This window comes from Bos mutus, chromosome 23, assembly GCF_027580195.1.
Source record: "Bos mutus isolate GX-2022 chromosome 23, NWIPB_WYAK_1.1, whole genome shotgun sequence".
In the NCBI taxonomy this organism is placed as follows: domain Eukaryota; kingdom Metazoa; phylum Chordata; class Mammalia; order Artiodactyla; family Bovidae; genus Bos; species Bos mutus.
In genome coordinates, this window is record NC_091639.1 from 11003347 (window position 1) to 11023137 (window position 19791).

General features: G+C 41.5%; 1 protein-coding gene across 1 annotated transcript in view; it reads right to left on the minus strand.

Annotated features, from left to right (window-relative positions):
• The window catches only part of DTNBP1 (dystrobrevin binding protein 1), a 101266-nt gene that overhangs the window by 62187 nt on the left and 19288 nt on the right, over positions 1-19791 (minus strand). The window contains exon 5 of the mRNA XM_070361172.1: positions 12074-12206. Within this exon, the coding sequence (XP_070217273.1) occupies positions 12074-12206 (133 nt within the window). The remainder of the gene's footprint in view (positions 1-12073; positions 12207-19791) is intronic.

The following is a 19791-nucleotide window of genomic DNA, read 5'->3' on the forward strand; positions in this document are numbered from 1 at the left end:
TCGTCTTTCAACCACTCCACACTGCCTCTAGGCCACGAACTCGGCAGATGGAGATCCTCTGTCAAATCCTTCATTTAAAACAGTGAAGTCACAGCCTGCAGAGATTACTTCAGTGCCCTGCCCAAGGTCACCTAGCTAGTGATGAGCAGTCAGGGATCAAAACTGAGTCTCTCTTTCACACAATGATTTCCAGTTGATAGGTGCTTAAGTAAACCAAGATTTCACGGCTGTAGGGGTGAGGACCAGTTGTTTTCTTAGACAACAGAAAAGTTTTAGGGGTCAAAGGTTTTAGACCTCAGAGAGCATCATGGCCATCTACCAGGCACTCGCCACACGTCCCAGACGCTGGGACACAAGGATGAAAAAGAGAAACCGCGTGCTCAGAGGGCTCAGAGTGGAGGGAGGCGCGTTTCAGAGACAACACAGCCTGACAGGGGTGAGGGCCTGTGAAAACCAGAGGAGAGGCATCTGCCATAGACGGGTGAGTGTGAGGCTCGGCGAGAATGTGTGTCACGGGGGTCGGGGCGGGGGAGCAAGCTGGCTGTGCTGCTTTGCAGCCTCAGTTTCACTCAAACAGCTAAGATTCAAGGGCGCTGGGTCTAATTCCTTCCCTTAGCTGCTAGATTGCCATGTGACTTTCTAAGTTCGTTTCTGTAGCACCAACACAAGGAGCAAGTTTCAAATTCCATGGATAGAGGAGCCTGGTGGGCTACGGTCCATGGGATCTCAGAGAGTCAGACGTGACCGAGCGACCAACACTTTCACTTTTTCTTTTCCGGAATTTCAACTTGCAGTTTTAGGTTTGCTGCTAAGTCACTTCGGTCGTGTCCGACTCTGTGCGACCCCATAGATGGCAGCCCACCAGGCTCCCCCGTCCCTGGGATTCTCCAGGCAAGAACACTGGAGTGGGTTGCCATTTCCTTCTCCAATGCAGGAAAGTGAAAAGTGAAAGTGAAGTTGCTCAGTCATATCCAACTCTTAGCAACTGCATGGACTGCAGCCCACCAGGCTCCTCCATCCATGGGATTTTCCAGGCAAGAGTACTGGAGTGGGGTGCCATTAGGTTTACTAAGATGCAAATTTTGCCTGTTTTAAATGAATTTGTTTGACCCACAGATATTAAATCCAGAAACATAAAAAAAATTTTTTTTAGCCACATGGTATGGCACACGGGACCTTAGTTCCCCAGTGAGAATCACTCAGTTGTGTCCGACTTTGCGATCCCATGGACTATACAGTCCATGGAATTCTCCAGGCCAGGATACTGAGTGGGGAGCCTTTCCCTTCTCCAGGGGATCTTCCCAACCCAGGGTCGAACCCAGGTCTCCTGCATTGCAGGTGGATTCCTTACCAGCTGAGCCACAAAGGAAGCCCTTAAACTTCGGGTAAAGTGAAGTTCCCTTCACTCAGTTCCCCAAACAAAGATCAAACCCGCACCCCCTGAGTTGGAAGGCAGAGTCTTAATCACTGGACTACCAGGGAACTCCCCACATTTTTAATACCCTAAATTTTAGCTCTACTAAATATCTGTGCTTTTGTATTTGGTAGGGTCTAGGGCTTAAAAAGACATGGATTTAGGAGGAAAAATTAAATTTTATTAAAAAGTTAAAATGTGGCAAGTAGTTTAGCACTTCTCTTCAAGAACATTTTAGGTAATGATTTTTATCATAATTGATATATCACTGTAGATCAGTGTAAGTCTGGAAGACTGATAATGCAGTTCATAACAGTTTTGAATCTGTCTTCAGGGGCCGCATACAACAGCTATTACCTGTGACTATGGAAAGCCTAACCTGAAACAGCAAAAATCTAAGTTTTAATCAATGAAAAATTACATCTAAGATTTTCAGAAATGTCATCAATGATACCTGAGGAATATATATATGGAAAGGAGAACAGGAAAAATGGTGTTAATGTATCAGTTGCTGTACAGATTATTTTTTGTTATTATATTAAATGGAAAAACGAGTGGGAGCCTCAGCCTGGATGCTCGTGCTACTGGCCCTGAAGAAGGAGTAAGTGTTCAGCTCACTCTGTTAGAACTAGTTTGACAGGGTCTTACAAGACGATCATAGCTAACAGGATTATTTAAAGGCTATTTCACTTTGATTAGTGATAAAAACTAGAAATAATTACATTTAATACAGAATCCATTTAGCTCTAAGCGACTTGGTCCCTTTAGCATCACGCATGTTATCCTCAGCATGCAGGGGGCTGGGTAACAGAGGGGCTTTGACGTACAGGCCAGCAGTGTGTCCCTGTGCTGGACGGCAACCTGAGGCTTAACGTGCTCGGGAGAGTCCAGGGTCACGTTACGGCTCCTGCCCAACTCCCAGTTCTCCCCTTCACAAGTTTCAAAGGCTCCTGAGGACTTACAGTTTAACTCCCTACCCGAGCATTCAGGGACCTCCCACTCCCTGCTCAGAGACTACTTTTCCAGCCTCACCACCACCCTCCTTCACGACCGCTCATCACTCCAAGGAGGGTCCCGTGTGTGCCTGCCTGTCCTGAGGGGTCTTTGCTTCCCCCCTCCCCAACCCCACATCTCCCTGGCAGGTTCAGGTCAGAGCTCTCTCCCCCTCATCTGTGCTTCCATTGGCCCATGAACCCTGCCCAGGACTCCTACTCTGACATTATGCCACTATTTTGTACTCTTATCTTTCTCAGCATTCTGTAAATACCTTAAGGGTAAAGACTACATCTTTGCAACATCCAGTCCCATCACTTCATGGGAAATAGAAGGGGACAAAGTAGAAGCAGTAACCGATTTCATTTTCTTGGGCTCCAAAGTCACTGCAGATGATGACTGCAGCCACAAAATTAAAAGATGCTTGCTCCTTAGAAGAAAAGCTAGAACAAACCTAGACAGTATATTAAAAAGCAGAGACATTACTTTACCAACAAAGGTCCGTCTAGCCAAAGCTATGGTTTTTCCAGTGATCATGTATGGATGTGACAGTTGGACTATAAGGAAAGCTGAGCACTGAAGAATTGATGCTTTTGAACTGTGATGTTGGAGAAGACTCTTGAGAGTCCCTTGGACTGCAAGGAGATCAAACCAATCAATCTTAAAGGAAATCAGTCCTGAATATTCACTGGAAGGACTGATGCTGAAGCTGAAGCTCCATACTTTGGTCACCTGATGCAGACTCTGATGCTGGGAAAATTGAGGGCAGCAGGAGAAGGGGGCAACAGAGGATGAGATGGTTGGATGGCATCATTGACTCAGTGGACATGAGTTTGAGCAAACTCAGGAGATGGTGAAGGACGGGGAAGCCTGACGTGCTGCAGTCCATGGGGTCACAAAGAGTGGGACCCAAATTAGTGCCTGAACAACAACAAAACATCTGGTCTGCTGAATTCAATTAAGAAGGATTTCTGGAGATACAATGATTCTATCACTCTAAAACAAAGAATAACAACCAAGAAAGCAAATCTATGATTCGTATTCATCTAATTTACATATTAGGTTATGCTAAATTTTGTCAATGAGCAAATCAAACATGGGCAGAGAACTCTGAAAACACTGTTATCAGTGTATCAAGTTAGGCCCAGTGAGTTAAAGCAGCAGCAGCCACGGAACCTTTCCATTTTAACTTTTATCAGGCTTGAGGTCAGTAATAAAATATGTAAGAACTTCACTGATGAACATGAATTTTCCTCCCTTTTTATATGAAAAACTTTACCAAATGCTCTTTAAATAATAAGCATATATATGGTATGTACTCTGAATATTTTATATTGAATTTAAACAGGCGGAGATTTAATCTCCCCGTCACACCCTGCTCATCTTCTGCTAGGAAACAGTCACAGATTTGAGTAAATCTGGTAACCAGACTTAGAATGCACGTGCATAAAACACTAGCAGGCCTCCACAGGCACAAAAGTACCTTCACAAGAAGTTCCAGCCTCACCATTTTGCTCACTATAACAACAGTATATGTCTCAGTTAGTGATCGGTGGGGAGGATGGGTGGAATTTTATTGGGAAGGGCCATCTGGGAGAGCCTGACAGCTGTGCAGGAAAGAGCGTCACAAGCCCTCATGTGGAGACCGCCCCAGAGGAAGAGCTGTGCTGTCTGGAATTTTCCTTTGTGCCATTTTCAGATACATACTATGTGCAGTGTGACCACTGACATATGAAGAGTGGAGCAGCACATTAAAATTCATAACTTCACATTTAATGAGTATTTTCTAGCAAAAATAATTAGCCTCAGGGAACAAAGAAATCTTTGCAAACCCACAGGTCACAGGAGGCCAGGTACTAAAGGACCACAAGAGTCTTCAATGCTTTCGTCACTTTTCGCGTGATAAGGTAATGATGGTGTGGTAACAAGGAACTTTGAAGAGTGCATTAAAAATCCATCATGAAACAAATGAGATCTGTGCAGTATATACTAAACCGTGTCGAAAGAGAGCTAATATGTCCCTTGAAGGGTCTAATCTCAGAACATAACCTGGACCATAAGATAATCTGCTTCATGAAACCGTAAAAACTGTGACGGTCTCCTAGCTAGATGCACTCTCAAATTCTGTACAGAGAAAGCAGAACGGCAATGTATCCGGTCAGGTCAGATTGAAAGAAAGAGGCAAGCAAGCTCAGTACAAGGCTGTCATTATCTTACAGAACTGTGTTATCTGAGAATTAACAGAATCTTCTGTTCTAGATGAAGGTGTCTTTTTAAGTAGGTCATACAAAATAAACTAAGCAACAGAGAATTCAGAAAAGCTCTTGACATTTTAGACTTTAAAAATAGGAATAGGATTAGACCACCCTCTAGTGGACATTCAGGAGAATTCAATAAACATGTTCCAAACATCTTACCAGTTTCACAGTAAAATGCACAGAACAAGTGTTGTAGGGAAAACCACTAGGCCATACTTTCTTCAGTTTAAGTCTGAATTTTGCAATAGGAGCTCATGATCTGAGTCACAGTCAGCCCCATTAGTGACCTGGATAACCACAGTGGTGTGGTCACTCACCTAGAGCCAGTCATCCTGGAGTGTGAAGTCAAGTAGGCATTAGCAAGCATTACTACGAACAAAGCTAGTGCACGTGACGGAATTCCAGCTGAACTATGTCATATCCTAAAAGATGATTCTGTAAAAGTGCTGCACTCAAGATCCCAGCAAATTTGCAAAACTCAGCAGTGGCCCGAGGGCTAGAACAGGTCAGTTTTCATTCTAATCCCAAAGAAGCGCAACGCCGAAGAATGTTCAAACTACCGTACAGTTGCACTCATCTCACACGCTAGCAAAGTAGTGCTCAAAATCCTTCAATCTAGGCTTCAACACTACGTGAACCAAAAACTTCCAGATGTACAAGCTGGATTTTTAAAAAGGCAGAGGAACCAGAGATCAAATTGCCAACATCCGTTGGATCACAGTAAAAGTAAGAGAATTCCAGAAACACATCTATCTTTACTTCATTGACTACGCTAAACCCTTGACTGTGTGGATCACAACAAACTGGAAAATTCTTAAAGAGATGGGAATACCAGACCACCTTACCTGCCTCCCGAGAAACCTGTATTCAGGTCAAGAAACAACTGTTAGAACCCAATGTGGAACAATGGACTGGTTCAAAACTGGGAAAGGAGTACGTCAAGGCTGTCTATTGTCACCCTGCTTGTTTAACTTACATGCAGAGTACATCGTGCAGCTGAGCAACAAGAAAGTGGGTGGGTCAGTCGGTAAAGAATCCACCTGCAACGCAAGAGAGCGTCTGCAATACAGGAGACCCAGGTTTGATCCCTGGGTCAGGAAGATCCCCTGGAGAAGGAAATGGCAACCCACTTCAGTATTCTTGCCTGGGAAATTCCATGAACAGAGGAGACTGGCGGGCTACAGTCCATGGGGTCACAAGAGTCGGACATGACTTAGTGCTAAACCAAGAAAGTGTACAGAATCTGGAGGACAATATTCCATTCTATCCTTACACACTATTTTTCAATATACAGAATACTACACTGTTCTCACATTTCACACCAGGGTTTTGTACTCTTAACTACTGTGTTCAGTTCAGTCGCTCAGTCATGTCTGACTCTTTGTGACTCCATGAATTGCAGCACGCCAGGCCTCCCTGTCCATCACCAACTCCCGGAGTTCACTCAGACTCACGTCCATTGAGTCGGTGATGCCATCAGCCATCTCATCCTCCGTTGTCCCCTTCTCCTCCTGCCCCCAATCCCTCCCAACATCAGGGTCTTTTCCAATGAGTCAACTCTTCTCATGAGGTGGCCAAAGTATCAGAGTTTCAGCCTCAACATCAGTCCTTCCAATGAACACCCAGGACTGGTTTCCTTCAGAATGGACTGGTTGGATCTCCTTGCAGTCCCAGGGACTATCAGGAGTCTTCTCCAGCACCACAATTCAAAAGCATCAATTCTTAAGCGCTCAGCTTTCTTCACAGTCCAACTCTCACATCCATACATGACCACTGGAAAAACCATAGCCTTGACTAGACGAACCTTTGTTGGCAAAGTAATGTCTCTGCTTTTTAATATGCTATCTAGGTTGGTCGTAACTTTCCTTCCAAGGAGTAAGCATCTTTTAATTCCATGGCTGCAATCACCATCTGCAGTGATTTTGGAGCCCCCCAAAATAAAGTCTGACACTGTTTCCACTGTTTCCCCATCTATTTCCCATGAAGTGATGGGACCAGATGCCATGATCTTCGTTTTCTGAATGTTGAGCTTTAAGCCAACTTTTTCACTCTCCACCTTCACTTTCATCAAGAGGCTTTTGAGTTCCTCTTCACTTTCTGCCATAAGGGTGGTGTCATCTGCATATCTGAGGTTATTGAGATTTCTCCCGGCAATCTTGATTCCAGCTTGTGCTTCTTCCAGCCCAGCGTTTCTCATGATGTACTCTGCATAGAAGTTAAATAAGTAGGGTGACAATATACAGCCTTGACGGACTCCTTTTCCTATTTGGAACCAGTCTGTTGTTCCATGTCCAGTTCTAACTGTTGCTTCCTGACCTGCATATAGGTTTCTCAAGAGGCAGGTCAGGTGGTCTGGTATTCCCATCTCTTTCAGAATTTTCCACAGTTTATTGGATTCACACAGTCAAAGGCTTTGGCATAGCCAGTAAAGCAGAAATAGATGTTTTTCTGGAACTCTCTTGCTTTTTCGATGATCCAGCGGATGTTGGCAATTTGATCTCTGGTTCCTCTGCCTTTTCTAAAACCAGCTTGAACATCTGGAAATTCATGGTTCACATATTGCTAAAGCCTGGCTTGGTGAATTTTGAGCATTACTTTACTAGTGAGTGAGATGAGTGCAATTGTGTGGTAGTTTGAGCATTCTTTGGCATTGCCTTTCTTTGGGATTGGAATGAAAACTGACCTTTTCCAGTGTAGGACAAGCTAAATTGTGTAACATCCATCCAAATCCTCTCATCAAAGACAATGGTTTTGTAAATCTGCAAAGGCCAGAGAGACTCCCAGAAGAAAGTGAGCATCCTGGCGGCAGCTGCCTGGTCTTGTCCACTGCTGTGTCCCCTCAGCCCACAAATGGTGCACGGGACTCACAGACGCCTATCACGTACCAGGCACTCTCCCCTCACTAGGGGCCCTCCAGCTACCTGGTGAAGCAGGTTCTCTCATCTTCAATCCTAAAAGCAAAGAAACTAAAGCTTAGAGCAGTCAGGAAACCTGCACAGAGTCTCACAGTTAGGAAGCTGGGGAACTGCGGTCCAAACCCAGATCTGAAAGTCAGTTCACAGCCCGTCTTTCCCAATTCCCGGCATACCTTTATTATCTCTTTTTTTTTAAATGACAAGCCTCACCAGTGATGATCTATTACACAGGCTTTGTAAGTTGGATGGATCACATCCCATTAAAAAAACAACATGAGTGGATTATCTGTTCTTATTTAATTCCTGAGGGAGCGTGTAATCAGGAGTCATATTTATTAAGCCACAGGATAGCACAGCTAAAAGCATCATCAAAGGTCCAAATTGCTCACATCATATTAATCCCTTACTCTTTAATAAGGGCAGACCCTCTAGAGAGCAAGGCAAGACTAAAAGAGTTAAGTGGCCTCAGAAATACAGGGACTGAATGGAGATGGTATTAGATTTGGGAGTGAAAGGGTAAAAAGTTCAGAGAAGAGAATCTTGTGACTACATATAGATTAGTTACTATTTTCTTCTAAGTAATTTTTATTTTTCATTATTGCTTGATTAAGCTTTGTAATACCATATCAAAGTAATTAGGTAATAACAAACAGCATTCTGAGACTACCCCCCAAAAGGGAAGCTATCAGGGTTTCCCTAGTGATTCAGTTGGTAAAGAATCTGCCTGCAATGCAGGAGACCCCAGTTTGAATCCCAGGTCAGGAAGATCGCTGGAGAAGTGATAGGCTACCCACTCCAGTATTCTTGGGCTTCCTTGGTGGCTCAGCTGGTAAAGAATCCGCCCGCAACGCGGGAGACCTGGGTTCCATCCCTGGGTTGGGAAGATCCCCTGGAGAAGGGAAAGGCTACCCACTCTGTATGTTGGCCTGGAGAATTCCATGAACTGTATAGTCCATGGGGTCGCAAAGAGTTAGACACGACTGAGCGACTTTCACTTCACCCCCAAAATAAAGAAATCCACAGTTTATGGGCAAGCATTAAAACCAAATGATTCAAATTTCTAAGAATGGTGCATAATCTCATTAAAATGAATTCATGAAATACGTTAATAATATAGACATGTACTTATACAAGCCAGCAAATTTGGCTTCCAAATGTTTTCCTCAGGCAACGGCAACAGCAGAAATAAACAAATGGGTCTAGATCAAAGTATAAAGATACTTGTACAGCAAAGGAAACCATCAACAAAATGAAATGGCAACCTCCTGAATGGGAAAAGATACTGCAGATGATATATATGATAAGGAGTTAATATCCAAAATAAATAAAGAACTCACACAACTCAAAAACAAAACAAACAAAACAAACAATCCGATTAAAAAAATAGGCAAAGGACCTGAATAAACATTTTCCCAAGGACCTGAAAAAACAGATACTTGAAGAGATGCTCGACATGGCTAATCATCAGGAAAATGCAGATCAAAGCCACAGCATCACCTCACACCTGTCAGAATGGTTATTACTAAAAGACAGCAAGGGCTGGCAAGGGGCCCTCGGGCACTGTTGGTGGGCATGTAATTTGGTATAGCCCCCACTATGGAGAACAATATGCAAGTTCCTTGAAAAATCAAAAGTAGAACTACCATATGATCCAGCTACTCTACTCCTTGGTATTTATCCAAAGAAAATGAAAACACGCACGAGGAAAGAGACACGTGCCCCCGCCATGGTCCCTGCAGCATTTTAGTTACAACAGCCAAAACATGGAAGGAAACCGAAACGTCCCTCAGCAGAGGAATGGGTAAAAGAGATGTGGTACATACATTCCACGGAATGTTACTCAGAAACACACAAAATGAAATAATGCCGTTCACAACGACATGGATAGACCCAGGGGGTAATATGTTATGTGGAGTAGCTGAGAAAGACAAAGACCATGTGATTTCACTTGTATATGAAATCTAAAGAACAAAACAGAAAAAGACTCGCAGGGACAGAGGACAAAGTGGTGGTCGCCAGAGGGGAGGGCGGTGGGGCAGCTGGATGAAGCGGGTGAGGGAGACTAGGAGGCACAAACGTCCAATATAGAGCAGCTCATGGGGCGCAATTCACAGTAAAAGGAATGTCCATAACATTATAATAACTGTGTATGGTGGCAGATGGCTACTAGACATAAAGTGGTGATCAATTCATAATGTATATAAAGGGTGAAAAAAGGGAAAGTTACTCAGTCATGTCGGACTCTTTGCAACCCCATGGGATAGACAGTCCCTGGAATTCTCTAGGCCAGAATGCTGGAGTGGGTAGCCTTTCCCTTCTCCAAGGGATCCTCCCAACCCAGGGAATGAATCCAGGTCTCCAGCATTGCAGGCGTATTCTTTACCAGCTGAGCCACCAGGGAAGCCCAAGAATACTGGAGTGGGTAGCCTATCCCTTCTCCAGAGGATCTTCCCGACCCAGGAATTGAACCAGGGTCAATCGCTATAAAACACAATGTACACACAGTGTACATAAGTGTCCAGGTGTGCACACAGTGTACGTAAGTGTCCAGGTGTGCACACAGTGTACGTAAGTGCTCAGGTGTGCACACAGTGTACGTAAGTGTCCAGGTGTACTATGTTGTACGCCTGAAACTAATATAATATTGCAGGTCAACTATACCACCATGAAAAATAAGAATTAAATTATTTGGAAGTGACTGTCAAGACTGATACTTCTGCTTTAATTTAATTTGCTTTAATTTAGCTTTAATTTGCTTTTGGTGGTCGATATTCTCAGATTAGTAAAGACAGAACTCAGGTGAGCATTTGGGAAACTCGTTGCATTCATTTAAAAAGTCAAAATTCAGTTTCTGAAGATGGTATCACATCACTAAACATCACTTCTTCAGGATAGTAGAATCCTAATTGAGAAGGAAAATACACTATATTCTATCTTAAGTAGATTTAACTATGAGAATAATTAGAACTGAGGCCAAATGCATTTAATCAGCAGAGTGGCATCAAACAAATAATATTTATAATCAGAATTTACTCTCAGCTGGAAAGGAAAGCAGGATAGTATCATAGGTGGATGTCTCTGCAAAGAAATACACAACCATTGAAAAAAAAAGACTCAAAGAGATACAGGAAGAGATGCTGAACAGAAAATGGCTAAAAGGAATATTCCCCCAGGGTCTTGGAGGCTTTTTCTGTCAGTTATCAAAGGCTTGAGAAGGACCATTCCTATACCTACAAGAGGGAAATAAAGCCAGAGGGCCTTCCTCCTAAACCGAGTCTCTTTTCCCCAACCCTGCTTTCAGAAATAACAGAACACTGATACCAGGGCTTCAAGAACGCGGGTCATGGGGTCTGCTGACAGGTGCCACTCCAAACGCCTCGTCCTCCACTGAGCACGTCATCACCGCGGCTGGGACCCTGGATGCACACCTACTGTGTGTGACCCTGAGCAAATCTCCACCCCTCCAAGCCCAATTTGCCTAAGCTGTAAAGTGGGATAATAACAGCTACTTCTGCAGGGATCTTGTGAGGATTGTAAATAATGTCTGTAAATCACCTAACCATCTCCGACATATAGTGGGTGCTACAAACGTTAGCTATTATCATCACCAGCGGCATTCCACATACCAATGGGGCTCGTTTTATTCACACACACAAGTTTTATGCTTCGCTAATTACTTGCTTTGTAAACCAGCTCTGTTTTGCTTTTAAAAATGTAGTATTGAAAAAAGGAAGAGATGATGGGGTAGCTTTATACCTTCTTACTTATTAAGACTCAGGTTATTAGCTCAAGAAGTTCATCTCCTATGTAGGTAGCCCCTACCTCTTACTTCACTAAGATCTTAAGCTTGGTTAGAAAATAATAAGCCAGAATGTTATACTATGATGTGGCACTGTCTAGGATAAAAGTCAATTTTCTGAATATAAGCCCAAGAAACAAATATCAGCATGATTCATCCCAATAAAAACAAAAAATAAATATATAATCTTCCACAAGGTATAAAGTTAGCCAAACAGGTACCCTCATTTAATTGTATCTGTTTAATCTTTTATCAGTTTAAGGAGAAAAAAAGAGCATATTTCAAGACATGAAGCTCTGAACAAACCCAGTATTAAAAGCAACAACTTCCAGAGCACAGCCGTTAGTCATAACAAAGCCACCATAACCCCTTCCATTTCCCACGTTTACACTTTTAAACAGAGACCTAAAGTCAGAAAGACAGCCCCGAGTCACTTTAAGAATCAAGAAAAGTATGTTTTCTGAGCAGATCGGAGGCAGAAAAAGGTAGTGGTGTATTTTAAAAATCATTTCCACATTTTAAATCATCGCTTTTTTGTCAAATCATCAATTAATCAGAACATGAAATTAATTGGAACCATTTCCCTTCAAATCCTGTTAAGCAATAAGATTAATGTATTCTTAGAAAGCTTTGGAGTCACGCCAAATTATTTTCCTTCCTAGAAGCAGAGTCTAGAGGCAAACGGGGAACTTACTCAGACTTGCCGTCAGGGATTCTAAGTCTGCGATGAGGCCTGGAAGCTGCTGAAGCTGCTGCTGCAGGTCCCGGAGGCTCGCCTGCTTCTTCTCCCAGTGCGCGGAGAGCATGACCACCTCGCTGTCCACCCGCTGCAAACGGAAGGGGAGGGTCAGGCCCACAGGACTGCAGACACAGAGGTCAGACCGGCGTAATGAGAGCCAGCCCGTGTTATCTTTAAAAACCCTTCTACTGGGGTACAGACAACACAATACTCTGAGGAGACTGGCGTTGTTTTCTTTCTTAGAAAAGAACCACCTTAATATCCAGTGCAGAAAAACCTCAAATTACAGGTTGTATCGGTGCATCTTAACCCGGGAAAGAGAAAGTTGAGCCATGACCTTAGAAGTCACTTCTAACTACACCCTGTTTCTAAGTAAACCATGTATTTGCACAATTCAAATCTAGAAAAAATAAAACAGAAAACAGCCACTAACAACTGAAAAGAAAACAAACAAAAACAAACCCCAGACGTAATGAATGGGTAATTATTTGCCTTACAAAAGGACTTCTTTTGAAAGAAAAGTTCCCTAATGCATTTAGAATATACCATGATTCAGTTTCCATTTAAACAGGAACGTTCACTGAATAAAGCAAGATAAACGGTACTTGTATACGAAGGAATCACTGAGGCAACTGAACAATTTCAGAAAAAAAGGAGAACAGGATTTATACTAACAAATTCAGAAGTGAAAGGTTCCTAATAGCAGGGATGCGAGACGCTAGGCTAGCCTAAAATAATTCTGACTTCTTTTCCGGAAGACTTAAGCAGTTTCTCCCAGCCAGTTTTGTTTTGGTCCTAACATGGTGAGAGGGGAAAGGGCCTACGATAAGATTTAGAAGGAGCATAGAGAGGTCATCTTTTGAAAACATCACTAGTGATGAGTAGGAAGTGTGGAAGATTCCCGCATTTTGTACAATAAAGACTGCAAAATTCATTATATAACAAAAGTAAGTATATCTGAACTTTATCTGTAAAATATAAAGTTTTAATATAAGAGTTCACAGTTAAGTTATATAAAAAAAGGACAATTTACACAACGTATGATGTTTCAAGAGGTGAAACACAAATACAACTGATTTTTACTGAATCTCACTAAAGAAAGATCTTTCAGAGGAATAAAAGTATCAAAATAAGATACAAAATTATTTGCATTGTTTTAGCTTCTACATTTTAATATTCCAGGAATTCACAACATTGAAATAAAAACAATAAAGAGATCAGAAAGCTGTCCTGTTTCCTCACTTTATCCCCACCTCACCCCTCTCGCGGTTGTCAGTCAGTCCACGTTGGAGGGGTAACACACACGGCCTCACACACAAGCCTCAGCTGAGCTGGAGCGGTGACACCGAGTGCTGCTCCAGGGGCATGATCATCAATTCTGCATGCTTAAAAATGCCTGTGCCAGCCAGCTTTATAAAGATCCCAGAGAGCAGTTTAAAAAGTACTGAGCATTGCTAACAGATTAATGTGGCTAATACAGCCTCTCTGTGATGCAACAGTAAGAAAATTAGGGCTTGAAATAACAACCCCTGCCCATAGGATTCATCTGTAATATCCAACGAGCTCCTACTGAACACCTGCTCTTTGTCTGGCTCTGTTTCAGGCACTGAAGACACTGTGGTGAACAAGAAAGAAAAACAAATTGTGCTTTAGTCTGGAGTAGGTCTCACAAATTCTCTAAGCCTCAGTTTTTAAACACTAATAAAAGAAAAACTAATTGCACAGGGCTGACGACGATAAACGGTATTTTTCCTGGTACATGGCGTATCTTTTAAAAAGTTTGTTAAATCTTAATTGCAGTGGTTAATTGTGTTAATAATTTGAAAGATCTAGAATAAACAATTTTTATATACAAATATTATTACTTAAAAGTAAAATGAAACATGAATATTAAAACTTAAGTACAGTATAGTTCATGCCTCCCACAAAATTCAAAATCATATTCTGTATATCTTTAAGTGTACATAAAAAGAATCTATCAAAATACATTCAAATATTACTTTAATTTAAAAGAATGGATGTTGAATGGATTCTCTGAAATCATTGTCAACAATTATGTAATAAGAGCAAAGCATTTTGAGCATTTTCTGTGTGCCAGGCCCTGTGTTAAGTAATTCACATTGAACACACAGCAGCCTTGTAAACAGAGCCATGTTACTACATTCATTTCACAGAGGAAGAAACTGAGGTGCAACGAAGACAAGTCACTTTCTCAAGGCCACACAGGACCTAGATTCAATCCCAGGAATCCGACACTGAAGCCCACGCCCTTAATCAATCTCGGGACTGTTTATACAGGGACACAAAGGAAGAAAAGTGAAAAGTAGCAAAAGAAAAGGTTCTGAGAAACTGTACTTTAGCTTTACTTAATAAGGAAGGAGCCATCTTCAGAAGGCCAATTTTTCTCCTCCAAGTAAACAATTCTGAATAAATCCAGATTTAACACCAGAAAATCAAGTTTAAGTAGCAAGACAAACCCACAGTTTGGGCTTGTTCCCAAAGTTACAAATCATCCCGAAAGTCCTTCTGGTGGACACTGAAGTTAGGAGAACAAAGAAAAAGCTGGGACCCAAATGATTTTCAAAATGGGTAATATTGGGGTAATAAAACAATATAAAAACTTTTATATTTGTAAAGAACAGTTCAGCATTTGGGGGGAATGCTTCCCTGATAGCTCAGTTGGTAAAGAATCCGCCTGCAATGAGGGAGACCTGGGTTCGATCCCTGGGTTGTGAAGATCCCCTGCTAAGGGAAAGGCTACCCACTCCAGCACTCTGGCCTGGACAATTCCATGGGTGAGTCCATGCAGTTGCCAAGAGTCGGACACGACTGAGCGACTTTCACTTTCACCTAGTTCATGCGATTTTCAAACAACTCTGTTTGCTAAGCAGGGTAAATGGTGTCATACCATTTTATGTGAGTCAGCTAGAAACAGAGAGACTCCGTTTATCTGCCCAAGGTCAAAACGTATCACTGCAGAAACCAGGCATTCCCACACCCAGGCCAGTCCACTCCCCACCACAAGCACAAGAGATCCAAGCTGGAGTCCAAAGAGAATGAAGCATGCCTGATTTAACCAGCTTACACACCAAGTGGTTAAAGCGTTGTCTTAAAAGAGTTCAATCTGAAGGCAAGCAAGTATTTCACAACAATCAAAAGCATAAGCAAATAATGCACTGGGAGTCTAACTTTAGAAAGTTACCCTCAGAATCTAACCCCTAAGTCACTATCAATTTACGTGTTCATTTACATACTAAGTGAGGGAAAAACAAATCAAAGAACTTGTTAAAAAGAAAATCTTGTAGAAAAAGTCTAGACAACAAAGCTATATTGAACAAACTTTGCTAAAGCAACATTGCTCTAAATTTTAAGACTATAAATAAGAATGAGCTTTAAAGTAGTTAAGTATAAGATAACTTGTCAAAGAAGACTGAATTATCCTTAAGTATATTTGCCCTGGCAGACTGACATTGACTAAAGGGCACTAATGACACACGAGCATGGCCTGACAAAATACACAAGAAAACAGTTTATTAAAGATACACATTTAAAAAATTTCCATATGTCTCAATAATACGTCAGAGATTTAAAATTAACTTTCATTTTTCAATCTGAGAACTGTATTTCTGGAAAACAACAGTGGCACTTTTGATAAGATAGGAGTCTTACAATAAAAAAGTATACAACTAGGAAAATATTATATATTCCCCCCCATATAATAAATTCAGCAACAGAACTTCCAGGAAATTCTTTCTCCAACATATTTTATTATGAAATGCTTCTTACAATCAAAAGAACAACTTTTGTTAAAGCTCCTCTACAGGATACAGTCTTCACTGAACATTGTGGGATTCGTCCGTATTGATACACGGAGGTGTAATGGTTCACTAATTTTCACTGCTGCATAGCACTTGATCTTTTTGCAGCATTTCCATGAACAGGGATGGAACCCGGGCCCCCTGCCCTGGGAGCGTGGGGTCAGCCACTGGACCACCGGGGAAGTCCCTGATCCTATAAATAATAATTACTCCACAGGGAGACTTTGGGACTGTCTAGAGTTCCAACAAAACCTGCTATAAACATTCTGGAACAAATCTGGTGCACAGAGGCAACTTTCACAAGTTAGGTTCCAACGTGTCCCAGGTATTGAGCTCCTCACTGCACCCTCCTTCCCCACCGCCCAGTGGCTCAACTGAGCTAGACCTCCCCCAGCCTAGCCACCTCTGACTTCAAGTTCTGTCATCTATTTGTCACACATAATGAACAGATGATACCATACCAATGTTATCCAAGGAGGTGTGAGACATACAACATCACAGGGCAAAGCTGGGGACACAATGCTACAGAAATCTCCCTAGGGGTAGAACTGTGGTTTCGAAAGCTTTGTGGAATTTCAATTTTTACTTCACGCCAGCTCATTTTTCTAATGTCACTGTGCCAATCGATTTACACCCCCTAGTTCTAGCTGTTCCCCATCATGCTGCCGGGGAAGGGAAAACTGTCATCAGTGAGTAATGACTGTCTGCACAGAAAATTCAAGGCTTCTTAAATGCTTGATAATCTAATGAGTGTAAATCTGGGGTTTTAATTTGTATTTCCTTGCCTTCTAATTGATTTTAAACATGTTTTCACATTTACTGGCCACTCATGCTTTTTGTTCAGGGTAATACCCGGTCATACCTCTCGTGTACTTTTTAATGACTTACTGTTCTCTTTTTTTATTAGTGTGCAGAGGTTTTTCATATTTTTTGAACACTAGTCCTCTGTTTTGTAAACTGCTTAACTTTTTCATGGTACTGCTTGATGAACAGAAGATTTGATAAAAATTATCAATATTTTATTTTATGGTTGGTGTTTATTATGCCTTGTTAAAGAAACCTTTCTCTGCCCTGAGATCTTAGCTTTTCCAGTATTTTCTAAAATATGTAGTTTTCCCTTTCACATTTAAATCTGATGGAGCCAAAATCTGAACCAAGATCTCCAGCTTTTATTCAACACTATATTGGAAGTCCTACCCACTATAAAAAGAGATGAAGAAATGAAAAGACTGGTAGGTTTTTGTTTCTTCCCTTCCATCTTCACAAAACTCCCATCCCAGATGCAAATTATCAGAATAAGACAATTTAGTAAGATGATTGACTATGAAATCAAAGTACTGCAAGTCAAATACTGCAGGTTTTGGTAGCTATTAGGACAAAAGTTCCCACTCCAGTAATCTTGCCTGGAAAATCCCATGGACGGAGGAGCCTGGTAGGCCGCAGTCCATGGGGTCGCTGAGAGTTGGACACGACTAAGCGACTTCACTTTCACTTTCATGCATTGGAGAAGGAAATGGAAACCCACTCCAGAGTTCTTGCCTGGAGAATCCCAGGGATGGCGGACCCTGGTGGGCTGCCATCTATGGGGTCACACAGAGTTGGACACGACTGAAGCGACTTAGCAGCAGCAGCGGCAGGACAAAAGTTAAAAAACTATTAAAAAACATCTATTAAAAAACTTGCTAAAATGTTTTACTCTGAATTAATTTTATTGAATGTATTTTCTGCATCTGATGATCATATATTTTTCTCTTAATTTGTTAACATGGTCAACTGCATATAAAAGATTTTCTAATGTCAAGCCAACCTTTCAATCCTGGAATAAACCTGTTTTTTTTTTTTTTTTTTTTAATGCAAGGCTGGATTTAGTTTGTCAACACAGCCATATATAGCAGGTTGTTTCCCAGATAGAACGCTGTTTGTTATCATCCAACATTCACAAAGCAAACACAAAGTTCTGGCTCATATTTATATAGGAAAACTTTACATTTAAGCTTGATATAGATTTTAAAACAATGTGTGAGAAGATTCTCAAATTAAATTTCAGACAACACTGTCAGAGTATGAGAATCACAAGACACTACGAGGACCCCTCGTGAAGGAGAGGCAGACCCTGCACACTGTGGGCACTGGGGGCCACAGCACTGCACACGAGGCCGCTGTGTGCCAGCCAGAGCACATCGTGAGTTTGGAGGCAGAAGGCTGTGTCTGAAGCACCTGATGTCCCAACAAACTGCTACTATCTATAGGTGTTCTGCTGGTTTTAAACAGAAATATTTAAGAAAGCTGGTGGAGGGCTTGGGGTTGATATGTAACACATAATGACTTTTCCAATTTAGAGTGTGTCAAGTAGGCACAGAACATCTGATTTCCAGAAACAGGCTGCTGAAGTTAAGTGAGAGCTCATACGTCTATTCTGTTTATAGTTTTTGTATCTGCACTCATGACTGGGACTGGACTCCAATTTCACTTTCTCACACTTTGCTTGCTGGGGTTCAGGATCAGTTACTCTAGCCTCGTGCAGTGGCCAGGGCAGCCTCCTCTTGTTTCACTTGCTGCAGGAGTCTATCTAACATTGAGAGGGTGGATTCTCTGAAGTCTCATAGAACTCTCCTGTATTACTTGGTGGGCCTGGTGCTTTCCTAGTGAAAAGATTAATTATTAACACTGTTTATTTAGTGGCTATAAGATTATTCAGGATTTGTACTGCTTTTACAATTAGTTTTAGTAAAAATTTCTGGGCTTCCCCATGAGTCACAAAATAAAGAATCTGCCTGCAAGGCAGGAGACCCGGGTTCGATTCCTGGGTTGGAAGGATCCCCTGAAGAAGGGAATGGCTACCCACTCCAGTATTCTTGCCTGGAGAATTCCATGGACAGAGGAGCCTGGAGGGTAGTCTACAGTTCATGGGGTCACAGAGTTGGACACAACTGAGCAACTAAAACTTTAGTAAAAATTTCTAATATTTTGCCATTTTGCCTCTGTTTTCAAATGTGTCCTAGAGTTGTTCACAAACACTTTCTTTTCACTCTCTGCTATAGCTACAGTTGTATTCTTTAATCCTTAAAACTATTCGTCCTTTTTTCTTAATCAATATAATCAGATAGCTACCATATTTCATTAGTCTTCTAAGAACTCGTGACTTTGTCTAGCGTCTATTGTATTTTTACATTCTATTTCATTTACTTCTCTCATCTTTATCATCTCTTTCATTCTTCCTTCATGATTTATTCTGTTCTCTAATTCTTAAGTTAGATTAGCTCATTGACTTTCAGTCTATTTTTCGTCTATAAAATTTCCCTCTAAGTAGTTTTTGACAACTTACACAATATGTATGTAGTAATTATTGAACCATAAACGATGCATAATATGCATGTTTAATTTGCAAACATATGGATTTTTCAGAATTCTTTTCCTATACCGACTTTCAGGGTCATTTGCACCAGAATCACAGCATATTGTGTATGACTTGACTTACATGAAACGTGCTGAGAACGGCTTTGGGGCCCAGTACATGGTCGACCTTTAGGTGTTCCAGGTGTGCTTTAAAGATTTCTTTCCTTTCTTTTTAAAAATGTCCTAAATTATCCTTTCACCGAGAGCATCTAGAGCTTTATGCAGGAGTCTCAGACTCAGTTCCCCATAGACAAAAATCTCCTATCCCAATAAATCTCTAAGACATTTGTTTTACTATTTGAACCCTGCTTCCGTGTTTTTTTTTCAACCACTCTCATTTCAGTTCCCTGCTGTTTTTGTTTGCTTGTTTTGGCCCTTTAGGACTTCCCTTAATTTTTGTAAGCTTACTGCATTTAAATTAAAACAAAAATCTATCCAGCATTTAGGGGTTTTACACTT